This window comes from Chaetodon trifascialis, chromosome 7 (genome assembly GCF_039877785.1).
Source record: "Chaetodon trifascialis isolate fChaTrf1 chromosome 7, fChaTrf1.hap1, whole genome shotgun sequence".
In the NCBI taxonomy this organism is placed as follows: Eukaryota; Metazoa; Chordata; class Actinopteri; order Chaetodontiformes; family Chaetodontidae; genus Chaetodon; species Chaetodon trifascialis.
The window spans coordinates 19,087,264-19,114,644 of NC_092062.1; the positions used below are offsets into that span (position 1 = coordinate 19,087,264).

Genomic DNA, 27,381 nt, shown 5'->3' on the forward strand with positions numbered 1-27,381 from the left:
TTGGGATGTGAAATGACACAGGCACCTTCATATAGTTGTAAGGAACAGATTACATCACAGCCCAGTTATAATAGACTTTTTTTTTTAATAACAATTCTTTGGACTCTTTCAATGAAGGACATTGACCTTTTAATAACCTTAAAATCAATATGACACTGTTTTCTTAAGCTTATTCTGAAAAGATCCAGGGCATTTCTTGGTTACAGAGCTTCAGCCTCTTGCTTCTTTTATTTCATCTTTGGACATTTAATCCAAGGACTCTGTTCAAGGTCACTTTGAACTCTAATCACCACTCTACCATTGCTATATTTTGATTAAAGCTGGATGGTCTCTGCCACATTTTAAGCCCAAAGTGTGTTATACCCGCTCATCAAAATAGTGAAACTGAGAAAATGTAATATTCAACCATCTTTCTCGACACCTCACCCATACAGGGAGGTGAGGTCAGTATCACCTGCCTGGTGGCTTTGCTCTCCCTTTGCTCTTTTCATTAACTGCTGAATTCACTGCCTTTCAATAGGCTCTTTCAGCGTGTCATGCTACACCACCATTGAGCTACAGCCACGTTGCCGCCCATCTTTCTTAATGGGGACTGGAGACTGTGGAGCTGCCTTGTTGCCATGGCAGCAAGCGCTTTCACATTCTCCCCACATAGCGTGCGGCGTGCATGTTGTTCCCTCCAAACTGGAGCGCGCCACAGCAGAGACAGGTCTGCTCTCAGACAGGACCAAGCCAGGGTTATTTACCTCCCACTCTGACACCAGATGCCCTCATAATCCAACCACCCACTCCACTTTCCACTCTCTTTGTTACTAATGCATAGAGTTTCCCATTGGCAGCTCTCACACTGACCTTTGCTCCAACACTTAGTTTTGTTTAATTATTTCTTAGGGCCCCAACATCGAGAGGGCCCTCAAAAGTGCCTGAAATTATTATTATTTTTTAACCACAATTTTGAAATTTCACATTATTAGTGCGGTGAGATAACTTAAACTGTTGGCTGACTAGATAGTTTGACACATTATTTCAAGTTTGTAAAAACATAGAACTGCACTGGACTGCACCCCCCTCTACAAGGTGTACATGGTTTAGTCCACTCCGGACTGTAATTTTGCTGATGCTAGCTGAGGATTTCAAGTGAACTTTGAATCAGTTATGTCATTTTTAAAAAAGTTAAATGGGCTTCCAAAAAGAGAAAAGACACACGCACACGCACACACACACACACACACACACACACACACACACACACACACACACACACACACACACACACACACAGACTTACATTCATTACCCTACAAATAACCATTACTACTACTTGCCTAACCCTAACCTCATGCCCACACAGATGTGTGCAGTTGAATACTTTTGGTACAAGTATTTTAATGATATTACCACTGTACTTTTACTCAAATACAACTTTGAATGCACAACTTTTGACTTCACTTTTTCTTATGTGAATATGTCTCTAAGTAATGTATAAAACCATTACCAAGCCTGAAGTCTGACCCAAACTGTGCAATATTTTTACTAATTGCTTTGAGTTGATGTTCCTGGAAATGTTTTGAAAAAATACTAATGAGCTCATTAATGCAATAGCACACCATGGGAAACACCTTGCTATTTTCCATATGTGACTGTCTGCATCATGCATTCTTCCTTGTTCTGTGTGTATGAGGATCAGTGTTACATGTCTGGACATGTTTACTGCATGAAATGAGGCTTACTCAGCCCAAGTGTGTGTATGTTGAGGATGCAGAGCAGAGTATGGATAATTGTTTGCGCGGACACTGAGCAGTTTCAAGGTAATATATTTCATCTCTACAGATTTTTGAGGAGTTTGTGGTTGCAAAAGTTTCCCTAGAACTTAAACTGGGACTTGTGTTTTGCTTTGCGGTAAAGGTCATGAAGTGTTATAACTTGCAGCAACTGAAACCCACTTGAGTTTTCATTGTGTTTTCTGCTGAAGGCTGCGAGTGTGTGTGTAAGAGAGGGCACTGGGAGGCATTGTGTGGAGACATCTGCGGGTTGAAAAATGGAGGAATGTAAGCATAATGCTATGTTGATTTGTAAAGATAGTGATGAGGAACTCGACTGCTGCAAGTGCTATTGCCGTGACTATTATCACTCTCCTAATAATATCCCCATTTATACTACTAATACTATACTCAGATGAGTATCGGCTTTCAGTGGTTAATGTTTGTAAGATGACAGAGAACTTGTTATGGTTTGAAGCACACCCTCTCATTTTGTGTGTGCCACACTCACAAATGTCACACATTCGGTGTGCATGGAGTAAAAGAGCGCATGCAGGTAGGTCAACAAACCCCCCTATCAGGTTGAACCACAGTTATCAGCATTACTGTTCAGTAGTATCTGACTAATTGTAAGGGTACGTACAAGGGAATGAGATGTGGAGTAAGGGGATAAGGAGGAAAGAATCTGGGAACCTAAAAAGGATTTCCACTGTACTCAGTGTACTCACCAACACTGGAGGGGTACAGGTGATAATAAATTGAGGATAAGCAAACTACATGGTTCCTAAATAACTACGAGGTACATCTGTACTTTTACTTTGGAGGAAACAGCAGTCCAAGGAAAACAGTATTGTCAGGAACATACTGTAGTCATGCAGTCTATATGTTAATGCATATGTTGTAAAGTCCTGCTCAATGCTGTGCAACAAGTGAAGTGGTACAAGCTTATGTGGACTGACAGACACAGGGTGCTGCCCATCGTTGTTTGGGGGAGTAGAGTAATGATGAGGTTTCTTAGTAAATACAACCGAACTGAACTCCAGGAGTGATCATCTAACAGCCAAGGCAGGTGTAGAAGTTCCCTTGAAGATTTTCCATAAAATTCCTAGAAATTTACTGACCCTTTGCAATCCTCCTCAGCACGTCTCTTCTAATCTAATCTTCCTGACCTCACTGCGACTCAAAAAGATGCAGAATGGAAACCTGCTAGTTAAAAATACTTAGTGTAAATTCTCTTTAAATTCCTCCACAAACGCCGGATTGTTGCACACTAGGTCATACTGTACCTTGTAATATTTGAACAAGTATGTGTTAGTTAAAGTTTTCCAGATTGTTTCCTTCACATTCCCCAACTTCACATCTTGTTCCCTTATACCTACATCTAGAATATCAGGATGTACTGTACACTGTTTGAAATTTGGAAGAATTACGCTGTATGCTGTGGGCTGTAAAGCGTTACCAGCTTTCCCTGCACAGAAATGTGGGGGAAATCTTTGATCGGCCATGAACATCAACAGATTTGTGTCTTCAAGCTTCTCACTCCTGATCTACTCAGCACAGTGAGCGTTTCGCTCCATGCGACTCCAGCTGGATTTGTGAATTCTCACAGGAAAGCTTTTCAGCTCGCTTAGCTGACATTAATTCTGACCTTCAATGTGCAGTGAGCCATTTCACAGCAAGGAAACCACAATCTCTTGAAGGGGTACCGTCATGTTGCTGTCCAGTCTGTTGCAGTGCAGATAGTGTCGACCCTTTCTTTGGCCTGTCAGCAACTTTGAAGGAATTGATTCACAGTAGGAAGATGAGGCTGTCGCCCCCTGGCAAGGAAGGCATGCAGCACATGTTTTTCTTGGTTCAACAGCTGATCATTTATCATCTCATGGTTATCTCCTCAGTGGTTCAATATGTGTATGTGTGACAGTCACAGTGGTTGGGCCCAGCCCAGTCAACCCCAGGCGGGCTGAGGGATAAAGACAAGAATTCTCCAAATAATGCTTTATTGAGGCGGGATGATCATTTGTAATTAAAAATTTCTAGATGCAATTTAGCGCCCTTTAGAAATGCAGATTAATCTTCTTTTTGTGTAATGCAGCCGTGGGAAAGTTCAGGAACCTTTGTTGGTGTGATATTGTTCACTAAGCTCACTGTGGTAGGGGCATTGTGTGATTTGTTGCGTTCTCTGAGTTTTTCCCAGTCTGCAGCCTAGGTGGAGGTGACACTCTGCTATCCCGCCCGCAGAGGAGCAGATAGCTGACTGGCCTGGTGGCGAAGTGCTCGTCTGCAGCCTGGCTCTCTCTGCTGTGTGCTGTACAGGATAAAGAGGAAGCCCTCGGGTGAGGAGGGCCCCAGTGCCAAGTGGCTGGGCGGCAGGGTGTTTATCAGCGCTGCTTGCCTGCATAGAGGGAAATATCTCTGGGGGAGAGATGGGGGAGGCCTGGGGAGACCTGGCAGGGGGGTTGGGGTGGATGTGGCAGGTTTCTCTGAGTCAGTTTGCAGCTGAATAGAGACTCTAATTGTAGGGCAGCTCACAGGGCAGATTAGGAAGAGATTTGTTTCTAAAGGGGAAAATGCATATGAAAATGAACGAAAACGAAGCAGTGCATTAAAACAGCTTTGAGGAGCCAGCATACTGAACTATTTAATCCTCTGTCGGTTTGTGTTTGTGCTTATGTGTTAGTGTCTGCATGTATGTGCCAATGCGAATATCCCACAGATATTCACATTCACGCAGTATGTCTGTCTGAGCAAAGCCTCACTGAATCTCCAGCTCTCTCTCCGTCTCTCTCTCTCCCTCACCCTCCGTCTGTTGCTCCCTCCCCCTCCTTCCCACTCTGTGTGAGCGTAGTCTGGGCGCTCAGCCAAGTAGAGTGTGTTTTTTTGAATGAATACCTGATGCGGCTGATGAGGCTGGCTGGGGGAGGAGCTGTGTCAGTGTGGAGTACTGAGAGAGAAAGAGGAGGAGGAGGGAGGGAGGTAGAGAGGGGAAGGGAGAGAGGCAGAAACAGAGAGAGAGAGAGAGAGAGAGAGAGAGAGAGAGAGAGAGAGAGAGAGAGAGAGAGAGAAGCAGCCAGGCAGAGAGGGAGCTGGCGGTCTGGTGGCCTTGCATAACACACGTTGGAGCAGCCTTGAACGCAGGACATGGTGTTAGCTTCAGCAGTGGGGAACTTCCTTCACCGTCAGCCCGTTGCAGGGGCAGCGTAGCCTCCAAAACCGGAGACTCCAGAGAGGAAGGGCAGAGCTGGAGCTGCTACAGCACAGGCTCCAGGAGAGGAGAGCGGCACAAAGGAGAGATTCAGGAAGAGGAGTCCTAGGAAACACGTCTCCAACACACATACGCACTGACACACATACACACACACACACACACACACACACTCTGAGAGGCAGGAAGAATCCTTGGACATGCTCTGCAAGCAGTGGCTGTGGAGAGACTGGTGAGCTATTCTTAGTACTTAGTACCAGCGGGAGGGGGGGTTGTCTCTTTTCTTCTTGATTTGTGGCTCAGTAGTATTTTCTGCACTGCTACTACACTCATGCACTCTCACTGTCATTCTAAAGCCCCCAGAGGCTACAGTCACAGCGTTAGTCCGGAGCCACAGTTGTAGGATTCAGCAGCACTGACCGCGTTTGGTGGTGGAGGTGCTGGCTGAGAGGGACAACCTGCGTACACATCTCTGCTCGTACACTGTGTGATTGGTGTGTGTCCGGCAGTGATGCAGAACTCTGGAGTCATTGTGAAGACAAACAGCCTGAACCCACTGCCTGTTCTTACTGTCTGCTTCAGTCTGCCACACGGTAGGTCCGCCTCTTAAAGGCGCAGGCGCCACTGTTGTGCAGAGAAGGGGCAGTAAAATGGCTCTTTTGGGTATTAGAGAAAAAGCAGTACACTGTACTGATCTGCTCTGTGGTTAAAGCGGCTATGTTTGTAAGGGGGTTTAGAGGAGGTGCTATTTATATGCAGCGAATCACACATGCACGTACATACATATTGTCTTCCACGGCACCTCCCCCTCTGTTTCATGCCAGAGCTCAGATTGATAATGATGTTTTTGTTTTCTATATATAGCCATTTGCTGTACAGGGTTTTCACTGCGTATCTATGACTGGTCTAGCAGGTGAAACATGATGTACAGTAGTAGTGACAACAGGTTCATCAACCCCAGGGTCATTGGATTAGCTTTTTGCATGATTCTTTTGCACTGAAGCAACCTCTCGGGACACTGTCACTAAATTATTTTGTTGCCTTTCCGTTGCCTCCCTGCAACATCCTGCTGCAGAGAAATGTTATTGCTCTGAAGCCGTGGACCGCTGCGAGGAGTAAATAGTGTGTCGGGGAGCATGAGAGAGAAGACTCAGGGCTCAGGCAGAAGGAGGTGGGGGACTGGAGGAGCTGGCGACTGCTGTGTAACAGAGGGGATGTAACTCTGCTGGGGGGCCTCTCACCTGGAGACAACAGAGAGGAGGCTGAATGAAAACATCGCTGCTTGCACAGTGGCAGCAGACACACACCGCTACACAAACCTATTTCTCTGGTTTGTGCAGCTTTTTACGTGGGAGTATGAAAGAGGATCACATGCAAGGCTGGTTCCAGCACTCTGTCTGAGCTGAAAAGCATCAGTGTGATGAGCGGGACAGAGAGTGGGCCTGTCCCCCTCTCTCACTCTGTCGTCACCCCTCCATACATGTCTCAGATATGACAGCCCTGGACGAGGGGACTGACTCAGGACTCCCGTGCTGTCTGGCTCAGCGTGACAGTCTTGAAAGCTCGCCTTTGTTCTCCATAGTATCACATAGGCCGTATGTTTGTTGGTGTCGGTATTCTAATAATAGTCTGACGCTGGAAAATCTAGAGAGGCTTTTGGCTGCTGAGCTGTGTGTGCAACCATGTGCAGAGAGTGCTGTGCACAGGTCATGTGAGGAGAGGAAAAACACCTTCTTTAAGAGCATCCTGTTGTATCTGTGGTCTGTTGACGGTAATGGTGTATTTCTGTGGCATTTGGAAATCAGTGCGCGCTGGCTTTGTCTTCCGAGGAGGTAGTTGTGCTTCAGATGTGATGTCATTACATTGTTGACAGGGTGTTGCTGAGGTGGGGTTGTTGCCACTGAGCGACGCTGCACAGTGTCGCTCAGGCTGTGGCGGCGGCGGCGGCTGTGTTGCTGATCGGGGATCTCTCAGCGAGGCGGGGGCTATGGCGCTCTGATGCTGCAGGCGCTGCTCAATGTGGGTCAGGAGAGGCAGCACTCTGTCTTCTCCCCATTCCCTCTCCCTCTTTCTCATTCCTAATCTTCTTTCTTCTCTCACCCCCCCACACACACTCTCATTCTTTCATTTACACAGTACTATCTGTCATTTTACATTGCTTTTCTCCCTCTCCTCCCCCTCGCTCTCCTCTTGCTGTTTCTGTTTCTCTCCAGCTTCGCTTCTCTGCTCCTTTGTTACATCCGGTGGATCTACCAGGCTGTGTGGTTAAATGAATTGTGTGGAGGTTTTCACTGCCTTTGGATGCAGTGACCTTGTCAGGTCCAGCGTTAGAGTCAGATGCATCTAAATAGGAACAGACCAAGGTCGCCTTCTGTGTTTCTGTGTGTGTTTTTTTTTTTTTTTTACCCCCCTCTGTCTTTATGTAACATGTCTGTAGCTTCCTGCTGTAGTGAACCTCATCTGTAATATGAAAAACAGTTTAGCACTGTCAACAGCTCAGCTCCTCTGAATGGAATGCAGGGGGGAGACGAATGAATGGATGGATGTGTGAGTGTGTGTCATACACTACGTCTCTGTAGTGCCTCTGGCTAATGAACAACTCAGAGTCATGTGCATTGACCCACAGATAAGCCTGCAGGAAAGAACAGTCAATCTGAAAAAGAAACTGTGAAAAAAAAAAAAAAAAACGAGCTCATGCAGAGCAAAAGGCTGCATGTCAGTGTCGTTGAATTAATGGACGCACTGCATATTGTTTCCATGTGCGTGTTTTAGCTATGTGAGCATGCACACATGAATCTACTGTATGATGAGGCTGTCAGTCAAACATTTGCAATGGCTAGCTGCTGCTGTGGTTTGTTGACATAGCTAGGTACCTTTCCATAACCTACCTTCTATACATCGTGAGCTCCACTGACCTCCTCATTTCTTGCTTCTTTCAGTGCTCATTTAACCCAGCCTTCAATCTGCCTCGTACTATACGAAACTCTGAGAGGGCCTACTCATTCACTGTTTGTTCTCCACTTTGTATTCCCTTGAACTTTGCAACACCACTCAAACAGGGTACAACGGAAAGCCATTGTTAAAATATTTTGAAGCACTTCAGTCATAGCACAAAGGCCCATTTACGCTTCTCGCAGAATGTTCCACAATCAAAGTTCCAGCCATATTGTTTTCACTTCATTTTTTTCTGGTGTGCCCACTGACCCAGAGTTCCTGTCTGGAGGTGGATGTTATATTTACAGTAGCCCTACTGACTCAACACAAGGCCGGGAAGTGTTAAAACAAAGACAAAAGCATGTGCTCCTCAGAGGCTGTAACTCTGTGCTGTTATCCTTTCACTGTGTTCTGCTTTCTTACCCCAGAGCCTGGAGCAAGATAACAGCCAACAGCAAAGCACATATGCTTACGCCGTCCACATGAGCACGCACACAGACAACACACAAACACAGCAATTCAGGAAACTCCCGCCTGGTGTCGAAAACATGAAAGAGCCTTTCCCATGTTATGTAAATGATGGCACACAGCTTTGCACTGTACTTTTTTGTGTGTCATACATCATTATTCGTGGTAACGCTGATTGAATTTTGACAGGTTGGTTCATGCAGACACTCGAGGGGCATCTTTTGAGGATGATCTTGTAGAAACACAGAATGGCATACATGTTGTGTTCAAGTGCATTAGACAAACATTAATCAGATGCTGTAGTACCAGGTACCACCTTGTGGCAAAACCAAGAACAACACTTTCGCAGACATGAAAGCAGGGGCATTTTTAGGAGTAAAGTATTTTGATGTTTGCTGTTATGCATTTGCAGCCCTGCAGGAACGTTTTGTGGGTATGGTTAAAGAACACAGGCTGTGCTTACTGAGCTGGTTCTGCAGTGCAATTAGACTAATGAAACTGAATTGAATTTCAAGTCAAGTCAAGTTTGTTTATATTGTCCGTATTCAGAGGCTGTCCTAGAGGGATGTAAAATCTGTATAGCATATTAGATGGAGATTTGAATTTATTATTACATTACCTGAGTATTTGATTTGAGCTTCTCTCTGCCGTCAGATTCCTGCCGACATCGTGGAAGAGGTGGATCGATCAGAGATGATTCCTCATGAAGTCTATGGAGCTCATTTTGTGAGCTGGAGTGACTCCATCTTCTCTGCCCTGAGACCTGGAGCTGTCTACCAGTGAACATAAAGACAGCCAGAGCCACACAGCACAGAGAGAGGCCGGCCCCTGCACGTAACCATCGAGTGGAGGAGAGAGAGAAAGAGGGACCCAGGAGAACGTAGTGGTCCTACCTGGGAATATTAAGACCACCCTGGCACAATGAAATCCAACCAGGAGAGGAGTAATGGATGCCTGCCTCCTAAGAAGCGGGAGATCCTGGCTCTGGAGCAGAGGCCAGTTGCAGTAGCCACAGCAACTCCTCCAGCTGCAGTGGTTCCTGACAGTCCCCACACGGAGAACCTAGCGTGGCTGGCAAGTGTAGCCAGTGAACGCTGCAAATCGAGGGACGCAGAGAGCCCAAGATGTCCCATCTCCTCCACTTCCTCCTCTTCCCCTTCCACCTCTATTCCTTCCGCAGCCACTCCCCTGTCTGCAGTGCCCTTGGCCTCCCTGCCTGCGGTTTACCCCACAGCCCTTCCCCAGCAGGCAGGGACTATCCAGTTTGCTCAGCTGGGACCCAACGTTCAGTTCATCAGCTCTGGGCCCTATGCTGGCTACATCTCCTCTCACATCATCTCCGCCAATACTAGCTCTTCACCTAACAGCTCTGCCATAGGACAGCGTCCGCACCTGGAGGGTTACACCACTGCCCTCATCTCCCCCAACACCAAAGGGGATCAGCAGTTTCAAATAGGCCTCTCTCCCACAGAGCTGGCTCCGGTGTCACTTCCAAGCTCTCCTCAAGTCACCAGCCAGTACATTCATCTGGATAGCAGAACATCTCTGACTGTCAGCGGAAACGCCGTCACTTCACCTCACCTGCAGCTCCACCCTCATACCGTCCTCCCTCAAACGCTTACCCTCGCTCCATCCCAGCTGGTGGTTCAGTATGCAGATGGTTCAGCTGGAAAGAAACCAGACGGGCATGCTAAGGGTGTGCTGAACGGGGAATTGGAGGTTGTGAAACAGACTAAAACTCCCAGTCAGTCAGCGAACCATCAGCAGGTCCAGAGCTATGAGGCCAGACATATCCTCCTGCCTGCAGACTACAGCCAAAACCCTGCAGGACTTCAGACCTCCTTGGTGCTGGTGGCGCAGCCCAGCCATGGAGCTGAACGTGAAGCTGGCTCAAATAAGATCTCCTTAGTGCAGACTGAGAAAGGAGGCATCTGTTTGGGAAAACCAGTGTCCAAATCTTCCTCTTTCACCTCCCTCACTTCCTCAGAAGTGGTTAAGTCTGTTGCGCCCCATACAGTCATCCAGACCACCCTACCCTCCGAGGAGCTGCCAGCCAGTCTCTATTCCTCCACACAGCCCCCGATCATTGGCTATATCACCAGTGCAAATCAGCACGCTCTCAGCTACCATGCGACACTTCCTCAGCACCTGGTCATCCCGAGTGGCCAGTCCCTCCTCATCCCAGTCAGTGGCGCCAATAATGGCACAGAAATTGAGGTTAGTCGTTCTGTCAGTGCCCTGACTGCTACCACTACTCCACAAATATCCACTGCCATGCCACATGCCTACTTGGCCACAGCCCTCTCCAAGTGTGAGGCGTTAGGGCCAGATGGAAATCAACCACCCCCTGCCGTCGCACAGGCACCAGCACTGCCGGTCCTGCCCTCAAACCCCGCTCCTGCAGTGGTGGCAGCTCCCTCCCCAACTCCCGCGCCTGTTCCCGCTCCCGCCCCAGTTTCCATCCAAGCCTCTCCCTCCATCTCCTCTTCCTCTTCCCCAGTGGCGCTTCCTCCATTCTTCATGCGAGGCTCCATCATCCAGCTGGCCGACGGGGAGCTGAAGCGTGTGGAGGACCTCAAGACGGAGGACTTCATCCAGAGTGCTGAGATCAGCAGCGAGCTGAAGATTGACTCGAGCACTGTTGAACGTATTGACAGTGGGCAGAGCCCGAATGCTGTGATCATACAGTTTTCTGTGGGAGAGCTCAAAGCCCAGGTAAGTTTATTCCTCACTCATCATTCACGTATGAATAATCATGAGTTACATTTTTTAAGCCACTATGTTTGAAATACCCCCTAGTTATAGTATCAAAAATACATACGTAAATTAATCGTCACCGGAATTCTGTATTTTACCTAAAGGTAATAAAATTGAAGATAAAAGTATTAAGGGATCCACTAGTGACTGCCCTTGTGCTCACTGTGCTCATCTATTACATCCTAAAGCTAGATAAGCTTTGAAATCTATCTGTGATGCAGAACTGAAGAAACTGAGAAGACTCCTTTCTTCAAATTATTTTTCAGCCGACCATTGTTCTCTAGCAGTACGACCTACACTGCTCCCTCGCAGGTTAGAGTTCAACAAAAAGTTTTGTGACATGAATGCAAAATGTAAACAAACATTTCTGACAAGGCTCTGTTGAAATCAGTTATTGAAGAATTGCACTGAGAGGGAGAAAGTGCCCCAGTGAGCCATGCCAGTGTAAGCCTGTTTACACCGGACATTAAAGGATCTTGGGTGTTCCACTCACAAGTGGACAGCCATCACCGGTCACACCTGTGTCTATCATGCGTCTCCAAGCTGTCCTGCTGACCATCTGCGCTCAGATTTCATGACTGCCTACATCACTTTTACTAGGTAAAAGGGCCCCACGCACAGTTATTAAGTGTCACCAGATTCATTTCACATGGTCTAACACTGAGCTAAGAACACAAAAATGCCCCAAGAACTAATATACATGTATGAGCCATTCCAACTTTTGAGACTGGCAGGACAAAGCCATCTGAGGAAAAGAGAAATCCAACCATGAACATCATTGCTCCTCTATAAGTGTCGCTAAAACAACCGCCACATCCTGCACTGATGAGGTATGTTCCTGTTGCACCCTGAGCATTTGTGCTACAAAAGATATGTGGCCACATGCACCCCAGACCACCCCAGCAAGTGGTATGAGTGATTGGATCACAATGCGGTCGTTTTCACTTGTATTTAGCGCTGTCCACTTGTGATTGGATCGTCCGGAACGCATGTTAATGCGGGTGTAAATAGAATCTGTGGCAGTGAGCCAGCATGCACAATACCACGACCCTGGAAGCAGCTGAATGGAATTCGGCCATCGTCAGTTTTATTATTAAACCTGCGAGTTCCAACTGTGACACGTCAAAAGGTCTGGTGCAAAAAACGAACAGAACAGAATCATTTTCAAGATGCATAATAGATGCCAAATCCCATAGAAATGTGCGCCAATTTGTAGCTTTAAACAGCTGCGTTTGTTTGAAATCATCCATAAATAGTTCAGTCTGTATCTAACTAAAAGCTAACTGTGTCTCTTGTGCATTTGCTCATCTCCAGGTGTGTGTGGAGGTGCTGGTGGAGTACCCCTTCTTTGTATTTGGCCAGGGCTGGTCATCCTGCTGCCCAGACCGGACCACCCAGCTGTTTGAGCTGTCCTGCGCTAAGCTGTGTGTGGGCGATGTATGCGTGTCGCTGACCCTCCGCGGCTTAAGGAACGGTTCAGTAGCAGACAGCCAGCCTTTGGGGACCAAGCTGAAGACTGGTCACCTCTCTGACTCCTGTCACAATGTGGATGCTTCTGTCAGAAACAGTACGAGTCCACACACTGCACACAGTAACAGTGGCCTCTTCATGAAGGCTTCCAGTGCAGACAGGCTGGAGGAGAGAGAGCAGGTTACTGGACCGGGACCAGGGCTGGAACTACCACCAGGATTAGGACTTGTTCCAGGACAAGGGGAGGGGATCTACGGAGATGCACCAGCGCTGGCGGTCTCTGGGACAGAAGTAAGACGGGAATCAGTGAAAACAGACAGACAGATTGCTCTTACCAAAATACAATGTGGCGATCCAGAGAGACCCGCAGTCCGCAAGAGACGCTGGTCAGCTCCAGAGCGAGACCAGACTGAGAGAGCTGAGGAGGAGCCTCCTCTGACTCTGCCCAAACCCTCCTTCATCCCTCAGGAGGTTAAAATCAGCATAGAGGGCCACTCCAGTGCTGGGAGTGAAAGGTGCTTGAACAGAAGAGTAGACTGTTGAGAGAACTTTTAAGGAATTTTTGATTACCTGTGGTTTGCTTTGTGTTTTTTCCCCCCTCTTTTCTCTCTATCCAGACTACTGTAATATAGGCTGAGTTTACACCGTATTTACATGTTTTCTTTCACACAACTCTGATATCTGCGATGAAGTACAGTAGAGCACCTTCATAAGTGGTATCACATGAGATCAGTGCAATCAATGCTGAAAGCTAAAATGAATGCAGCGTGAATGTTTAGTATGAATGGCAGTCAGACACTTGAGCGTGTCACATATCATAAGCTGGATCTCCTATACCTGTTGGATGCAGACAAGTCAACCATTGCTCTTATCACATGAACAAGCACAGACCCCGATGTCAGCGTGTACAAAGTGGGTAACCATATTTTGACCCGTTTGCGGTTTATGAGTGGTTGGAGTCAAAGAGAGACCTTTGGTGTTTCGATGACAATGCTCAATCATCGTGGCTGTGATCTCTGCTGCCTTGTGTGGTTATCTGATGAGGCTTTGAGTTATATTTTATTACTTTTTTTCATGCCATTTCAGATGTGTGGGCTCCTGCAGGTGACCTCGTGCCACTTGTCTTTGCGTGTGTGTTTTTTTCTTTCTGTGTGGCTGTCAGACAGAGCACAGGATTAAGGTGTGTTTGTTTGGCTGTAGCTGGGAGCTCAGCTGTAAATACAACCTGCAAATATCAAGACTGAAAAGGCCTGAATGTAAATCGCTGAATTTGTCCTCAATACTGACTCATGAAGTCATCCACGTACCGCTTGCCACACCACTGATGAGTGTGCGTGCTGGGAATTTGATGCCATTGTTTTATGTGGGTGACAGCAGCTGCAAATGGGTGCATTCCTCTGATGAAGTTCCTCAGTCAAATGTACCTTTATAGTTTATTTGCAACGTCTCATAATCCCTTTCAAGAATAGCATGTGGCACTAGTTAATGTCTGTCTTTAACCCTGGCCAGCATGTGCAGCATTTAAGATCGTTACAAATAGAGAATCAAGGACACATACACATGGTATGTTCTTCATGCTGCCATATAAACCCAAGTTGGTTGACTTGCCTAAATGCATTAATTTATTATTTTGGCAACCTGAGGGCAGCAAACTGTTAAAAGACCAGTGTGTAGGATTTAGGGGATCTATTGGCACAATATAGCAGATTTAGAATATAATAGTCATTTTTTATGTTTCCGTTAGTGGACAATCACCTGAAAATAAGAATAGCTGTTTTTGTTATGGGGCTGCACGGTGGTGCAGCAGGTAGTGCGCGTACCTCACAGCAAGAAGGTCGCTGGTTCGATTCCCGGGTCAGGCCTTTCTGTGTGAAGTTTGCATGTTCTTCCCGTGCATACGTGGGTTCTCTCCGGGAACTCCGGCTTCCTCCCACAGACCAAAAACATGCTCATTAGGTTAATTGGTGACTGTAAAATTGCCCCTAGGTGTGAGTGTGAATGGTTGTATGTCTGTATATGTTGCCCTGTGATTGACTGGCGACCGGTCCAGGGTGTACCCTGCCTCCCGCCCGTTGACAGCCGAGATAGGCTCCGGCCCCCCTGTGACCCCGAAAGGGATAAGCGGCATAGAAAATGGATGGATGGATGTTTTTGTTATGTTTGAATGGGCTCTGTATCTGCATCTATCTGCAGAGGAAGTGGGTCCTCTTCCATGGAGCCCGCCATGTTACACTACCATGTTTCAATAGTAGCCCAGAATGAACAAACCAACCCTTTGGTTCTCCTATAAGATAGGAAGGGGAGGTATTCAGTTGGCTGCAATCTGTGACCCCACTGCTAGATGCCACTAAACACTACACAGTAGCCCTTTGACACAACACTTCCCTTTTGGATTTGATATGGCAACATTTGTAGTAAACAACTGCGTAATTACGCATCCAGCAGCAACATTGGCATTCATTTGCAGTCATGTTTCAGGTGACCTAATGAATCTAAGTCCACTTCATCCTACTTTTAGCTCTGTTTTGGTCTCTACCAACTCCAGAGGGAAACATCTGGCCCTTAAGTCGTTAAATTCTCCATCATGTTCAGAAGAGTTGCTAACTTTGTCTGCCATTTGGTGCTGGGCTGGTAGATTTAAACAGCTTTAACAGAACTTTTTTCACCAAAAACACCTGCCTGCTGCGCCTGAAATCGACTCCCAATGAGAGCAGTGAGAGAAAGTTACAGGCTGAGCTGAAAGATGCTGAAAAGTTCTGCTGAGCTGAGAGGAAGTCGAGAGTTAGGTAATAATTTGCACCTTTTCAGATTACCCCCAGACCCAGTGTTAATATAAAAATATTGATTAAAGCAACATTGAATGCAAACACTATAAATTAAGAAAAAATGGTGCAGTATTTATCTATTGCTGGAAAAATGGTCCCATCCCATTCCACTGACCCATCCTATTGCTCTCATTGCAGAAACTATGGCCTTAGATATACATACTTAGTTCACAGGAGCACAGGATTTTTTAGGGTTTTACCATTTAAACCTATTTTCCTCAATGATGGTATGCCTTTCCTAAGTCCATACCTGTTACATGAGAGTACTGCTGTTTTTGATTCAAACAGCTCTCTGTCCCTACATGTCTTTTCTCTCTTAGAGTAGAGCCAAAATAAATATCCTACAGTTCATACTCAGGAACAATGTGTATCTGTATGTGTGTGTAAACAAACAGTGTCTGTGTGTGTGTGTGCCTGAGGCAGTATGTGCATGTCCACAGTCACGTGTATGTGTGCGTTCTGAGCAGCAGCACTTTGATGAAGCATCCAGCGGCAGTGCGGCGGTGGTGTCCCTGTTCCTCAGCCGTTAGACATGATGAGAGTAATCGACTGTTTTTCATCGCGCCACGTCCTGCAGGTTTATCATTGAGAGAAAACATTATATATCGGAGCAGGGAATGTAAACACACATCGGGCAAACTATCTCAACTTTATTTTTAATGACAGACAGAGCTACTATACAGAGAAAGAATGAGTTGTAGAGTTATCTAGCCAGCTAGTGTTGATCATGTACAGTAAATTGTATCCTAGAGAGTGTACAGTGTGTGTATAGATATTCTAACCCTTATGTAGCCTATGTACTGTATGTGCCGCAGCGCCTCCTTCTTCAATCATTCCATTAACTCACCAATATCAAGTGGTCCTGCTATCATTTCTGGTCAGTTCAGGTATTGCTCTCATGTTCATGAATGTGCTACAGTTCTTTGGGAACACCTGCATAAATTGGCCTCCTCTGAATTTTTGATTTGACTTGCACACTGTAACATACAGTATGTGTGAATACAAACTGCGATTTATCATAATAGCCATGGACCTTTTATAACTCCTGAGAGGTGATTATTGTAAACCCAGACTGTTCTGTTTGTGTTTGACTGCTCAGGCTAAACACTGCCCAGTGACTGTTCTTCTCCAAAATGATGTGGTCTTATATTTTTCAGTTACAAGGTAGAGGTACTGTTTCATCAGTTTGTCTTTGTAGCCATTTTCTCTGCGTGAGCGTGGCCTGTGTTTGTATCTTTTTTTTTTTTTTTTTTTTTTTTTAGAAATTGTTCTTTTTCAAATACAGACCTGAAATGACATCATGACGCAGACAAATCTATGAAATGTAGGATTAATGCATTTTGGGAAATGTGCTTGCTTTCTTGCTGAGAGTTGGGTGGGAAGATTGATACTGAATTTTACCCCTGCAGGGTAAATATGAGGCTAAGGCAAGCAGCCAGGTATCTTAGCTTAGCTGAGCACAAGGGGGAAATTCACCTACCAGCAACCATAAAGCTCAGTAATTGCCATTTAACACAAGTAGTAAAAACATCATATTATGGTTTTATGGAGGAGTTATAGTCTTATATACTTCCCTGGCGCCTTGTTGTCATTGTGGGTTTGTCTGGTAACCAGCAGGGACTCCAGGAAATACTCCAGCACCTTCCACCCTGTAAAATCACAAGGTATCATCAGTACAATTGTATGGATTAAACAAACAAGGTATAAGCCGATCACACGTATCTTACAGTCTTTATGTGAAGATAACCAGCATCTGGCTGTAACTTCATGTGCACCGTACAGACATGTGAGCGCTCTCAATCATCTCATCCAACTTCCAGCAGGAAAATGAACAAGCGCATTTCCCAAAATATCCCTTTAAAGGCCTTGCACACCCACTCTGTTATTCTGGCTAACTAGTCCTCAGCTCAGGTTGAAGCTGGGAGGAGCTATGGCGCCCCCAGCAGGTGAAAAAAGGAGTTGTCAATCAATTGCAGTCCTGAGAAGAAGTCTAATCAGGTGAAATATGTGCAAACACCTGTGAGGCTAAACCACAGGTGTGTAGGGGCTTTAAATTCAAAGGTTCAGTAATAATATTATGTCCCTTTTGCGTACAAATGTACTTAAGCAGGGGCCCTTAATTTCAGAGCCTTTCTAAAAAAAGGTTGAATATTGTGTATCTATGATCTATGGAATTGCACTTTGTCATATGGGGTTGGGAGTGGTGTTTTAGTCTAACTAATACACAGAAGTAATATACAGCATGTCTGAGAGAAATTGTACACTAACAGTACAGCATCTCAGCGATTTGTAAATAGCCAAAGTCTTCCATTACAATGTTGGTATGACCTTGTTGCCAGTGGGAAGGATGAACACTGATCCCCATGTACAGACCTTTGAAGTTTAATTTCCAAAAGACATAATTTATTTGACAGAAACACAGGATATTGCTTCACCTAAGATGTTTTCTTTTGCACCAGCTCAGAAAACCAGGAAATTACAGGAGTAAAAGACTTTTGAAAAATGATTTTGTAATTTGGGTCTGTTTGTTGGATAAATCTCAGCTAAGCTACAGTATGTCCTACGTACAGTATGTAGTATGTATCAATAATGTTCCCTTACTTTGATGGTGTTGAGGTTTGCTAGTCAGAAACTGTTAAATCTTTACTTCAAATGTTTGATTTTACATTTGATCAAATATATTCAAAGAAATAAAGAGTCTAAAAGAAAAATGCAGTGTGTCTCTTTGTGGGAGGATGACGAAGACAAAGAAAGTATGTTTTTGCAGTTCTTTGTGTCTCACTCTGTGCTTTGTCAGCTGTGCGACTGTGATAAATGTTTCCACTTGAGAAATGCCTGATAATATCTTCACCTCCACTCTCCTGCTTGTAGATTTCCAACCAGAAACTTTCATATTCTGAACACCAGCCGTGACAAGACCAAAACAGCGACTACTTGGAGAAAGTGATGGCACAACCAAGGTTGTCTTAACAATTATGAGCTACTGTTTCCCGTAGAGAATATTCTTGACACCGGTTGCTCCTAAAGGCATTTTTGACCTCAGAGTCTTGCACGTTGGATTTTTATTTTTTAATGTTTGCCATGTTGTTTTTAAGAAACAGTCTTTTCTTATTTCCTGACCACACGTCCCCTGCACACATGACAAGAAGGTGGTCACAAAAGGTGATAGCCTGAATGCGGCTGCGCATTCTGCCTGAGATTATTTTGAGAACCTGCACACAGGCCTGAGGGGAGGCATAGATTTAATCACAAGCTTTGTGTTTCAAAATGATCTGCTTCTCCAGCTGCACCGCTAATGAAGAATAATAGAATTTGCAGTTTAATAACTCAAAATGACAAATGGTGCTTGGATTCATGCGATTGTGGAAATATCAACAAACTAATCTTACATCTGCAACAGTCTGATCGACGTGCATGGATTCATGTTCACAGTTCAAAGTTCCACATTGTTGTGTGCTCCTTTTTGACCTCTGCTGGCTGTTCGTACACCTTATCATTAATGTACAAGTTGGAATTTGGAGGTGCCTTCTGGGATCTGAAGATACAGATACTACAGATACATTGTCAGTGCTGACTTTTTCTTTCCTGGTCTCATTTAACCTCATGCCATTATCTCAGTCCTGCTCCTGCATGCATGTTGTCTCTCAAGTCAACTCAGCACAAACTCGAACTCACAGTTCAAAAAACTGCACAAACTCAAAATCCAATTCCTGTAAAACTGGTTAATGGTGATATAAGTAAATATGAGTGTGCTGTCTTTAAGGAACATTCAGGTTAGATGTACAGTATTAATTATTCTGTCTCACTCTCAGGCTGACTCCTGTGGATTATCTGTATGATCTGTGCCTACATCTATATCTCCCAAAAGCCAGGAAATTGTGATGTTGTGTCAGGTCAGTGGTGTAAAGTCTGAGGCTGCTGCAGAGAGACTGAATAAGGAGAGATGGCAAGAACCTTAATAAAACTCAATACGAAACATCTTGTGGCTCCACAAAATCAATCTCTCATCATGCAGTACAGATTTACAGACTATATGAGACCACAAGCGTAAGAGGACCAGACCATCTTGTAGCAGGAATATAGTGAAGATGAATAAAAATTTGAGAACTATACTGTAGCACTGTTTCATAGAGGTACCTGTAAGGCTACAGGTGTTGTAAAGAATAGTAAATGGGGAATATTTAAACAGACAACTCAGTTTGAAGCTTGGACGACAAAGCATCTCCACCAACCCTTTGCTCTGCAACATCCAAAACGTATCTTCATCCTATCAGTTACTTTATACTTGTCCTCAATGTATACTGCATTTACATGGGCTCCCACAATTCAAGTCATCACCACTGAGGGTCACTGTCCTGCATCACACATCTCCAGGTTCATTTCTGACAGCCAGTCAGATTTCTTTATACTTTGTACCACCTGGGGGAGCAAGAGTCCTTCCTCTGAGGTGGAACCCTGGCCGCTGATGACGTTTGGCAAAATCGAGTGGAAAAGAGTGAAGAGATGATTTCAGACACTGTCACAACTCTATGTAAATCCATCTGTATATGTCTTTGGTTTAAAACATTTTCAAAGCATGTAAAAATGGAACAAATGAAACTTAATAAAAACATTAGGTATAAATGAATCATTTCGACAATATGCTAAACATTTTGCCGTGTGTTTTTAAAATTGAATGTAACCTACACAGTGCAAAAGTGCTGTGTGATATAAGTATTAAGCAAATATGGGGTCTGTAGGTATTTGTCATCATTAAAATGAAAGGAAATCTGTAGCACAGAATAAAATTACCTTAAACATATTTCAATTTCTTATTATATTATGTTTCTGTGCTCTTTTTGCAGCAGATGCATCGATGATTTCATTCTTTCACTTCATGTTGAACAAGACAGTAATAAAGTTCAGTAAATATACAGAAAAGGAACAACACTTTATTGTGATAAAACTCCACACTTGATACAAAAACCAAATATGACTGAAACGTGACGGATTAAAAGTTAGTTTTAAGCTCAGAGTGCTGCTGATGTCCTGACTGCTTTGCTCTGCCAGCCCTGTGCAGGATACGCTGATGTCAGATCAGCAAATGACAACATTAAACACACTTTTAAATGTCACCCAGTACGTGCAGTAATGTACACAGTCTCAGACTGTCTGCAGCGTGTTTGTGATATGGACTTTATCTTTGCAGCATGTTTTTGAAGTCTTATCAACTGCCGTGTTAACAGAGACATGCAAACCTTGAACTAGCAGGGCTTCAGCTGGCAAGATATGCTCTAATTCCTCAAAGATAACACCCTAAAATCATCACCATCAGGACAATAATAAGTTAGTTAATAAATCTGTCTACTCACTTTGCTCCATTTTCAAACCTTATGTGGTGGGGCTTTACTGTAAATCAGTCCAAACAAATGCTTCTGTTGTTCATCAATTCTAATATCTAATATACCAATTAAATCATTTCTATACATAAACAATGGAAAGCTCTAATAAAATAATGCCAGTGTAAACAAGCTTCAGTATCACGCAACGCCCAAATATTGCACATACATTCATAAATATACACATCAACTTTGTGCCTTTGTGTTTATGCATGTGGCTGCATCTGTATGTGTGTGTGATTAATGTGAATGCAGGCCAGTCTGGACAAAACGAGGACAAATTAAATCAGGTGGGGAATTCATGTGATGACACGAGGGGGACCTAATCAACACACACATATGTACAGTACTACACACACATGCGCACACACGAACACACACATACGCGCGCACACGCAAAAGCACTTGTGCGTAGACCTCAAGTCTCTTTGTGCCTCACTTACACAGACTCACAAGAATGTTAAGTTACAGAAACATTTAAAGCATTGTCTTCATAACAAAGTCCGCTCTGTCTTCAGTTCTCGTGTTTCATCACAACAGATAAACCAAGGACATGTGTGTGTGTGACTGAGCCTGTTACATGTTTTTTGGTCCCACTCTGTCTGGTCTGAACCTTGTTCTTTGGTCCCAGTCTGTGTGGCGCTACAGTCTTCAGTCTGTCCTTTCAGTCAGTTTCATTACCAAAGAGACAGAAGACATCCAGCCAAGGAATGAAGGGTCCAACAAATACAGATCTCAGATCTGGTTCAAGTTACTCAGAAGGTGCACATCCCTTCCAAACCACAGTCCTCCAATCAGGAGCTGTTGCAAATCGTCTTAGGCGTCCCCTGTTTGATCAGACGTCAGCTGCTCCTGGTCGGAGACGTTATCGTCAGCTGGTGGCCGCGCCCGGTCAAAGAAACCACACTGAGGGATCACATTAACCCATTAGTGTAACAGTGAATAACTCAATTACTGTACAGAATGCTGAAGATGATGGATGATGTGTGTGTGTGTGTGTGTGTGTGTGTGTGTGTGTGTGTGTGTGTGTGTGTGTGTGTGAGTGATATATACCTTCCACATGGCTAATGTTAGCATTGCCAGCACCAGCAGCCCCAGCAGTATGGCAAGGATGATGACCCAGAGTGGGACAGCAAACGACACATCAGGAGTTCCCCATAGCACCAGCGTCCCCATCTGCAGGACACAGACAGACACAGTTAGGTGTTTATTAGTGCTGATACACGTCATTTTTCACCTTTGGCACATGACACAAACTCACGCACTTCCGTCACCGCCTGCATCTTACCGAGGTGGCGTGTTGAGGCAGGGTGGAGGGCTGGATGTGGTAAGGCATGGCTGTGACCACGAAGGACACAGTCGAGTTGAGGATGTAGGGGTCGTTACGCCGCTGTAAGACAAACAATCCGATCAATCACATATTTGACTTATTATGTTATTGTTACTATTATATCTAACATGGACAAGACATTCCTGAAGTGTTCAGAGAAACTGATAATGTGAACATCTACAACTCCATGACAGCTGAGCAAACTCCATCTGCTAATGAAGATCATGTTGTTGTACCAAAAGCTGAGGTACAACAATGAGAAACCCAACAAAAGAGAGTGACACGCTTGGGAAGGAAGCAAAGCATCGAACAAATAATGGACAAAAAATTCATGGTGACAGGTCAAGACACCGACCTGCAGGAAAGTATGAGCCCAAAGTCTCGAGCGGATCTTGACCACCGCGCTCTGCCTACGATCCAAGCGGCCAACCACACACATGATCTTCAGGCAGGAAATGTTGGTGCAGTTCTGCAGAGAAACAAAGGATGTGGAGAAGAAACAGAGAGCGGAGGGACGTTAAACAGCCGCGAACCACGAGTGTGCTTTTTAGTTTGTTTTCTCGATGCACGTGAGGCTCACCAGGGTTTTACCACTATAACTCTGAGAGGCGGTGGCGGCTCGTTTGTGGCGCTGATGAGGAGTGCTGGTGTTCCTCAAGAAACCCAATAACTCAGGTGTGTCCTGGAGAGAGGAAATCTGAGACAGACGAGGAGAGTCAACATTTTGACTATTTTACTTCTTGCATTTCTACGACTCAACTGGAAACAGCCAACCTGAAACAAGACGATCAAGTGAAGGATGTGAGACATTTGATTAGAATTGTCTCATGTATTTCAGCCAGTTTATATTTGCTATAAAGTCAGAGCTGAGCTATAAAGTGTCTATCATAACAGATCTTCAAAAATAAAACTTAATCTTTTGCGAATGGGAGATGATGAGAAACAGAAAACACAGTCTGTTTTATCGTTAAACATTCCTCTTACAGCATGTCTGGGTCTTTTGAGGACGGTTATTAACAGACAGTTAATCAGAACATACTGATTATCACATTTTGATGGTGTAATGTGGTCTGTATGGCACATGGGCTCCGATGCAGCCCCGACAGCCAATGAGAAGATGGCAAGCCTGAAGACAGACCCGAGGAATGCTTGTAAAGTACGATTTTAAGATGTTTTAAGAGATGTAATAAAATAAGACAAAATGAGCAGGTGTGGAAACAAAGTGTGACATTTCGATCTGATCCAAAAGCATTTTGTTGAGAGGAGGAATTTAAGAGATCTCCTGATTGGGCCTCACATGCTGTACATCAGACTTCATTTTCAGGTGATTACATTACACACATTACTTGTGGCATTTAATTTTCTGACATAATTATGTACTTTATGAAACAACTGAATGTTTTCTTTTTCAATGACTCTGCGGATGAAATCATACATACTGGAAACTATCCAACTCTAATTTCTGCTAATAAGAATAATACTCAATCCACCTCATTTGGAGCCAGCTGGCAAAGAACACGGAAAGAAGCCAGAAAAATGGGAACAATGATGTTTTCATTAAGTGGATATAAATGATGGAGAGATACGTGGATGAATAAGATGCTTGCAATATAATAAATAACAGTCCTCTGGTTTGATAGTATGCAAGAAAGGTAAATTAGTAGTTAGGAATACCATGAAATATATTCATTTCCAAAACAGGCGTGTACGTCCATAATTATGTCTCTAAGTTACTTTTTAAATGCGTCTGTCTGCAAAGCATGTATATGTTCATATGTTGTCATGTTACCTGAAGGCCGAGTGGATTGAGGCTGGTGTTCGTCCGGCAGCTAATTGGTCCTTCAGTTTGAATCTCCATGGCATACAGCAGGTTCTCGTCACGGAAACGGGAGGGCCAGCCGACCTGGAGCTCGGCCTCCTGAATACTGCTGGGACCAGCGTTATGGAGCTGGAGGCGGACAGGGGGAACAGAAAAAACCCAGGAAGTTGTCAGGATTGTGCTTTCTTCTGTCTTATTAGTAGGTCTCAAGTGACTGAGGCTATAATGAGGTTATCATAACTGCGGGATGATGACACAGGCCACCTGTGTTTTAGTGAAGATAATTGTGACACGACATTCAGTCACTGGGGATTAAAATACAAGTCAAACCTACAGCATCGCCTGGCTTATCATTCCACACCGAAGTAGGATAAATGAATTATGAGCTTTAATGAACCATCAATTCAATAAATGCTCATGTTCTACCTCAACCTGTATTCTCTTTCTCTCTTTCTCTCTCTCTCTCTCTCTCTCTCTCACACACACACACACACACACACACACACACACACACACACACACACACACACACACACACACACACACACACATACACACAGTCATTAACACTGAAGCTAGTCATCCAAACAGGACATGATCCTGGTGCTGCAGGGCAGGAATTCTGCAAGAGCAAAAACTCCGTCCTCTCTAACTAGAAGCAGCTGCCAACTGGGAAAAGGACCGCAAATGAAAATCATTATCAGCTGCAGGACAGGCCAGACACTGCTGCACTCCGGTTCAATGAAGCGGCCGTCCCTTTTAAACAAAAAGAAATCACATGTGCAGTGCATGGACGCACACATGCGCATACCCCTATTGTAAACTGTCGCCAGTCTGTCTGCCATCCTCCCTCCTTCTATCTATTTGTCTGTACCTCTGTTTGACCTTGTTTTTCCTCTTGGTGGTTATTACTCATTGCTCTGGGTGCAGACTTAAAGGGATGGTCTGGATTATTTGAAGTGGGGTCATATGAGGTATTGTCAGTGTACTACCTACAGGATGGCGGTCGCTACGCCCCCAGTTTGAAGGAGCAGCAGGAGTAGCGGTTTAGGAAGCTAAGCGACGTACTGCTGTGGGCAGCAGTATTTTAGCCACCAAAAAAGGCCCACACACAACAAACTGTATCACTTTGACTGTACAGTATATTTAGAATATTTTCACCACTTGGCCTTGCCATCAGTCAGCCCTGCTGCTAAAGTGCCACTTCCCTGTTCTGTTAGTTAGTTAGTATTATTGTGTGACACTGCTGTTTTAAAGGGTTATTCAGGATTCACCAAAGTCACACAACAACATAAACAAACTAATCGACTGAGGCAGCGGTACACCAGCAACTCCCACGTTCTGTGAGGTAAAATTACTGGTCTGGTCTGATTTGGACTGTGGCTTTGGAGACAGCAGCATTCACAGCTTCAGGTCCTGTCGGAAAGGACTTCCTGAACGGAAGGTAAAGGAGTGAAAATATTTTAAATATAGCGTACACTTAATCTGATATTGATTAGGTTGATTATTTTGAAAGGTGGCTCAATCATGTGCTGCACCTGTCCACAGCAGCACGCTTAGCTTCTTTCACTGGTACAAACTGGGTGCATCATGCCGGCTGCTGTGTACTGCGGGTAATACACTGAATTTGATTCAGTGAAGTACCTCAAACAACCCCACGTCAAATGAATCCGCACTATCCCTTTAAGAACCCCTCCTCTCTCCCTATCTTCCTCTTCCCTCCTCTCCTTGCCCCCTACTCCCTTCTGTACCCCCCTCCCCTCTCTTTTTCCCGCCTTACAGCAGTAATTACTCCTGAGCTGGAGACCTTTGATCAGCCAGAGCCCAATTCATTATCTAGAGCTGCTGTTTTTCTGCGTGTGTGTGCGCTACTGTTTACTCCACCTGACAGAGCCCCCCCCCCCCCCCCCGAAATTTACAACTTCCCACACCTATTTTTCTGCTCTTTTCATCTTAACATTCAGACACAGAGACCAGCAACAACAAAAACAACCCAGCCTTCTACCTCCTCGCAGCTCTGAGTGCCCCTCTACCTTCCTCTTCACATGAGATTGAACTGTCTGGCTGTGTTTTGATTCAGGGTGTGCGTTTACCTCGTAGATGTGTGTTACTTGTGGTCCCACGTCGTCCTCCCTGACAGGCTTCTCTTTGGGTTCCCAGCGTGGGAATGGCAGCACCACCTGAGAGGGATGAGACACCCTGAGGAGAGGAGAAACAGCTCGGTGACACTGATGCATGTACACATCAATAGGTTTGGAAGTCCACCTAAATATAACATTCACTGACTGTATGAATGCTGACTACTGGTCACTGTGAGCATTCACTAAAGTGTCTTGGCACCTACACTCGAACACAAGGCTGTATCCCTCCACCGTGCCACAGCAATCAAGCACAGAGTGTAAATTTTGTCTTAAAATCACAATAACTCTGAATATATTGCAGTCAGTACAACGCCACCACTATGACCTCAATGTTAAAACACCAGTGTGACGGTGCCCACAGTGCATTAGATGGTACAGGTGTTAATTTGTATTAAGTATTAATTTGCTATTGAAGAGGAATTAAACACAAAAACTATTGTTAAAACATTCATGTAAAATCTATATAGAGAATTCCATCAATAATAGTTCTAATGTTGTCAGCAATGAAAATTAAAGCTCTAAATGGCAGTTTTGGGGGATTTTCCTGGTTTGGAAACTGTTGAAAAGCTGATTCCGCTCCATTTGATGACACCATTCTGAAGTTGTGAAGGTAGTCTGACCTACGTGGGCAAAAACTGTTTACGCTGCGGGCGTAGTCTCATCGGGTTTGAGCAAATACAACATTTAAAATGCAAGATGGACACGGCTGAGTCAGGACAGCTTCACTGTACAAAAACAGGAACTCGTATGTCCTCGTCTCTCTCATCCCCGGTCCTCCTGTGTTTGTATGTACAACTGACCACACCCAAACAACGCCACGCAAGAATCCAAGCTTTGAAGTGTGCCTGTGTCTCTGTGTGTGTATGTTTGTGTGTATTTCAGTGGGCACATGGACATCCGTGAACATGTCAAAGGCTCACAAGTCTCCCATGTGCTCACGATTAGTTCAAATTTATTTCTAGAACTGTTTTTTCATGCTGTTTTCCATCTGTATATAAACAGGCTCTGCAAATTTAAACATCTCAAAAGGGCTGTAATATCCTGCAAACACCAACAAGTTTAGGCTGAAACCAGATCAGCTGCATCTTTGTGAAGCAAACACGACAACAAAGAATTTTGTCACTGTTTCTCACAGAGGACGCCACGTTCTCACACGCAAACATGCTTGACTCACCCGCGCAAATCGAGTTCAGCTACGGCAACGATGGACAGATTCAAACTGACTGGGTTGCTGTTGGAGTTATCTTTGTTGGAGCTGTGGAGAGATTCACAGGGAATTTAAACCAGGTAAATAAGA

The 27,381-nt window shown here is 44.7% G+C and overlaps 2 protein-coding genes across 2 annotated transcripts in view; one reads left to right on the forward strand and one right to left on the reverse strand.

The window, feature by feature from the left end:
- Positions 1-4,836: 4,836 nt before the first annotated feature.
- On the forward strand, positions 4,837-18,127 carry LOC139333863 (ataxin-1-like). The gene is made up of 3 exons (XM_070966541.1): positions 4,837-5,194; positions 9,019-11,079; positions 12,436-18,127. Exons 2-3 carry the CDS (start codon positions 9,286-9,288, stop codon positions 13,132-13,134), a joined length of 2,493 nt encoding a protein of 830 aa, XP_070822642.1. The 5' UTR covers positions 4,837-5,194; positions 9,019-9,285; the 3' UTR covers positions 13,135-18,127.
- Positions 18,128-20,328: 2,201 nt separating this feature from the next.
- The window catches only part of itga8 (integrin, alpha 8), a 37,468-nt gene continuing 30,415 nt past the window's right edge, over positions 20,329-27,381 (reverse strand). Inside the window, exons 23-30 of the mRNA XM_070966891.1 lie at positions 27,259-27,339; positions 26,037-26,142; positions 23,914-24,072; positions 22,705-22,821; positions 22,480-22,593; positions 22,083-22,184; positions 21,848-21,970; positions 20,329-21,700 (exon numbers count right to left, since the gene is read on the reverse strand). Coding sequence (XP_070822992.1) covers positions 21,611-21,700; positions 21,848-21,970; positions 22,083-22,184; positions 22,480-22,593; positions 22,705-22,821; positions 23,914-24,072; positions 26,037-26,142; positions 27,259-27,339 — 892 coding nt within the window. The 3' untranslated portion in view covers positions 20,329-21,610. The remainder of the gene's footprint in view (positions 21,701-21,847; positions 21,971-22,082; positions 22,185-22,479; positions 22,594-22,704; positions 22,822-23,913; positions 24,073-26,036; positions 26,143-27,258; positions 27,340-27,381) is intronic.

Coding starts and splice junctions, on each gene's coding strand:
- LOC139333863 (XM_070966541.1), top strand. CDS start 9,286: ATGAAATCCAACCAGGAGAGGAGTAATGGATGCCTGCCTCCTAAGAAG. Junction 11,080..12,435: donor TGGGAGAGCTCAAAGCCCAG/GTAAGTTTATTC, acceptor GCTCATCTCCAG/GTGTGTGTGGAGGTGCTGGT.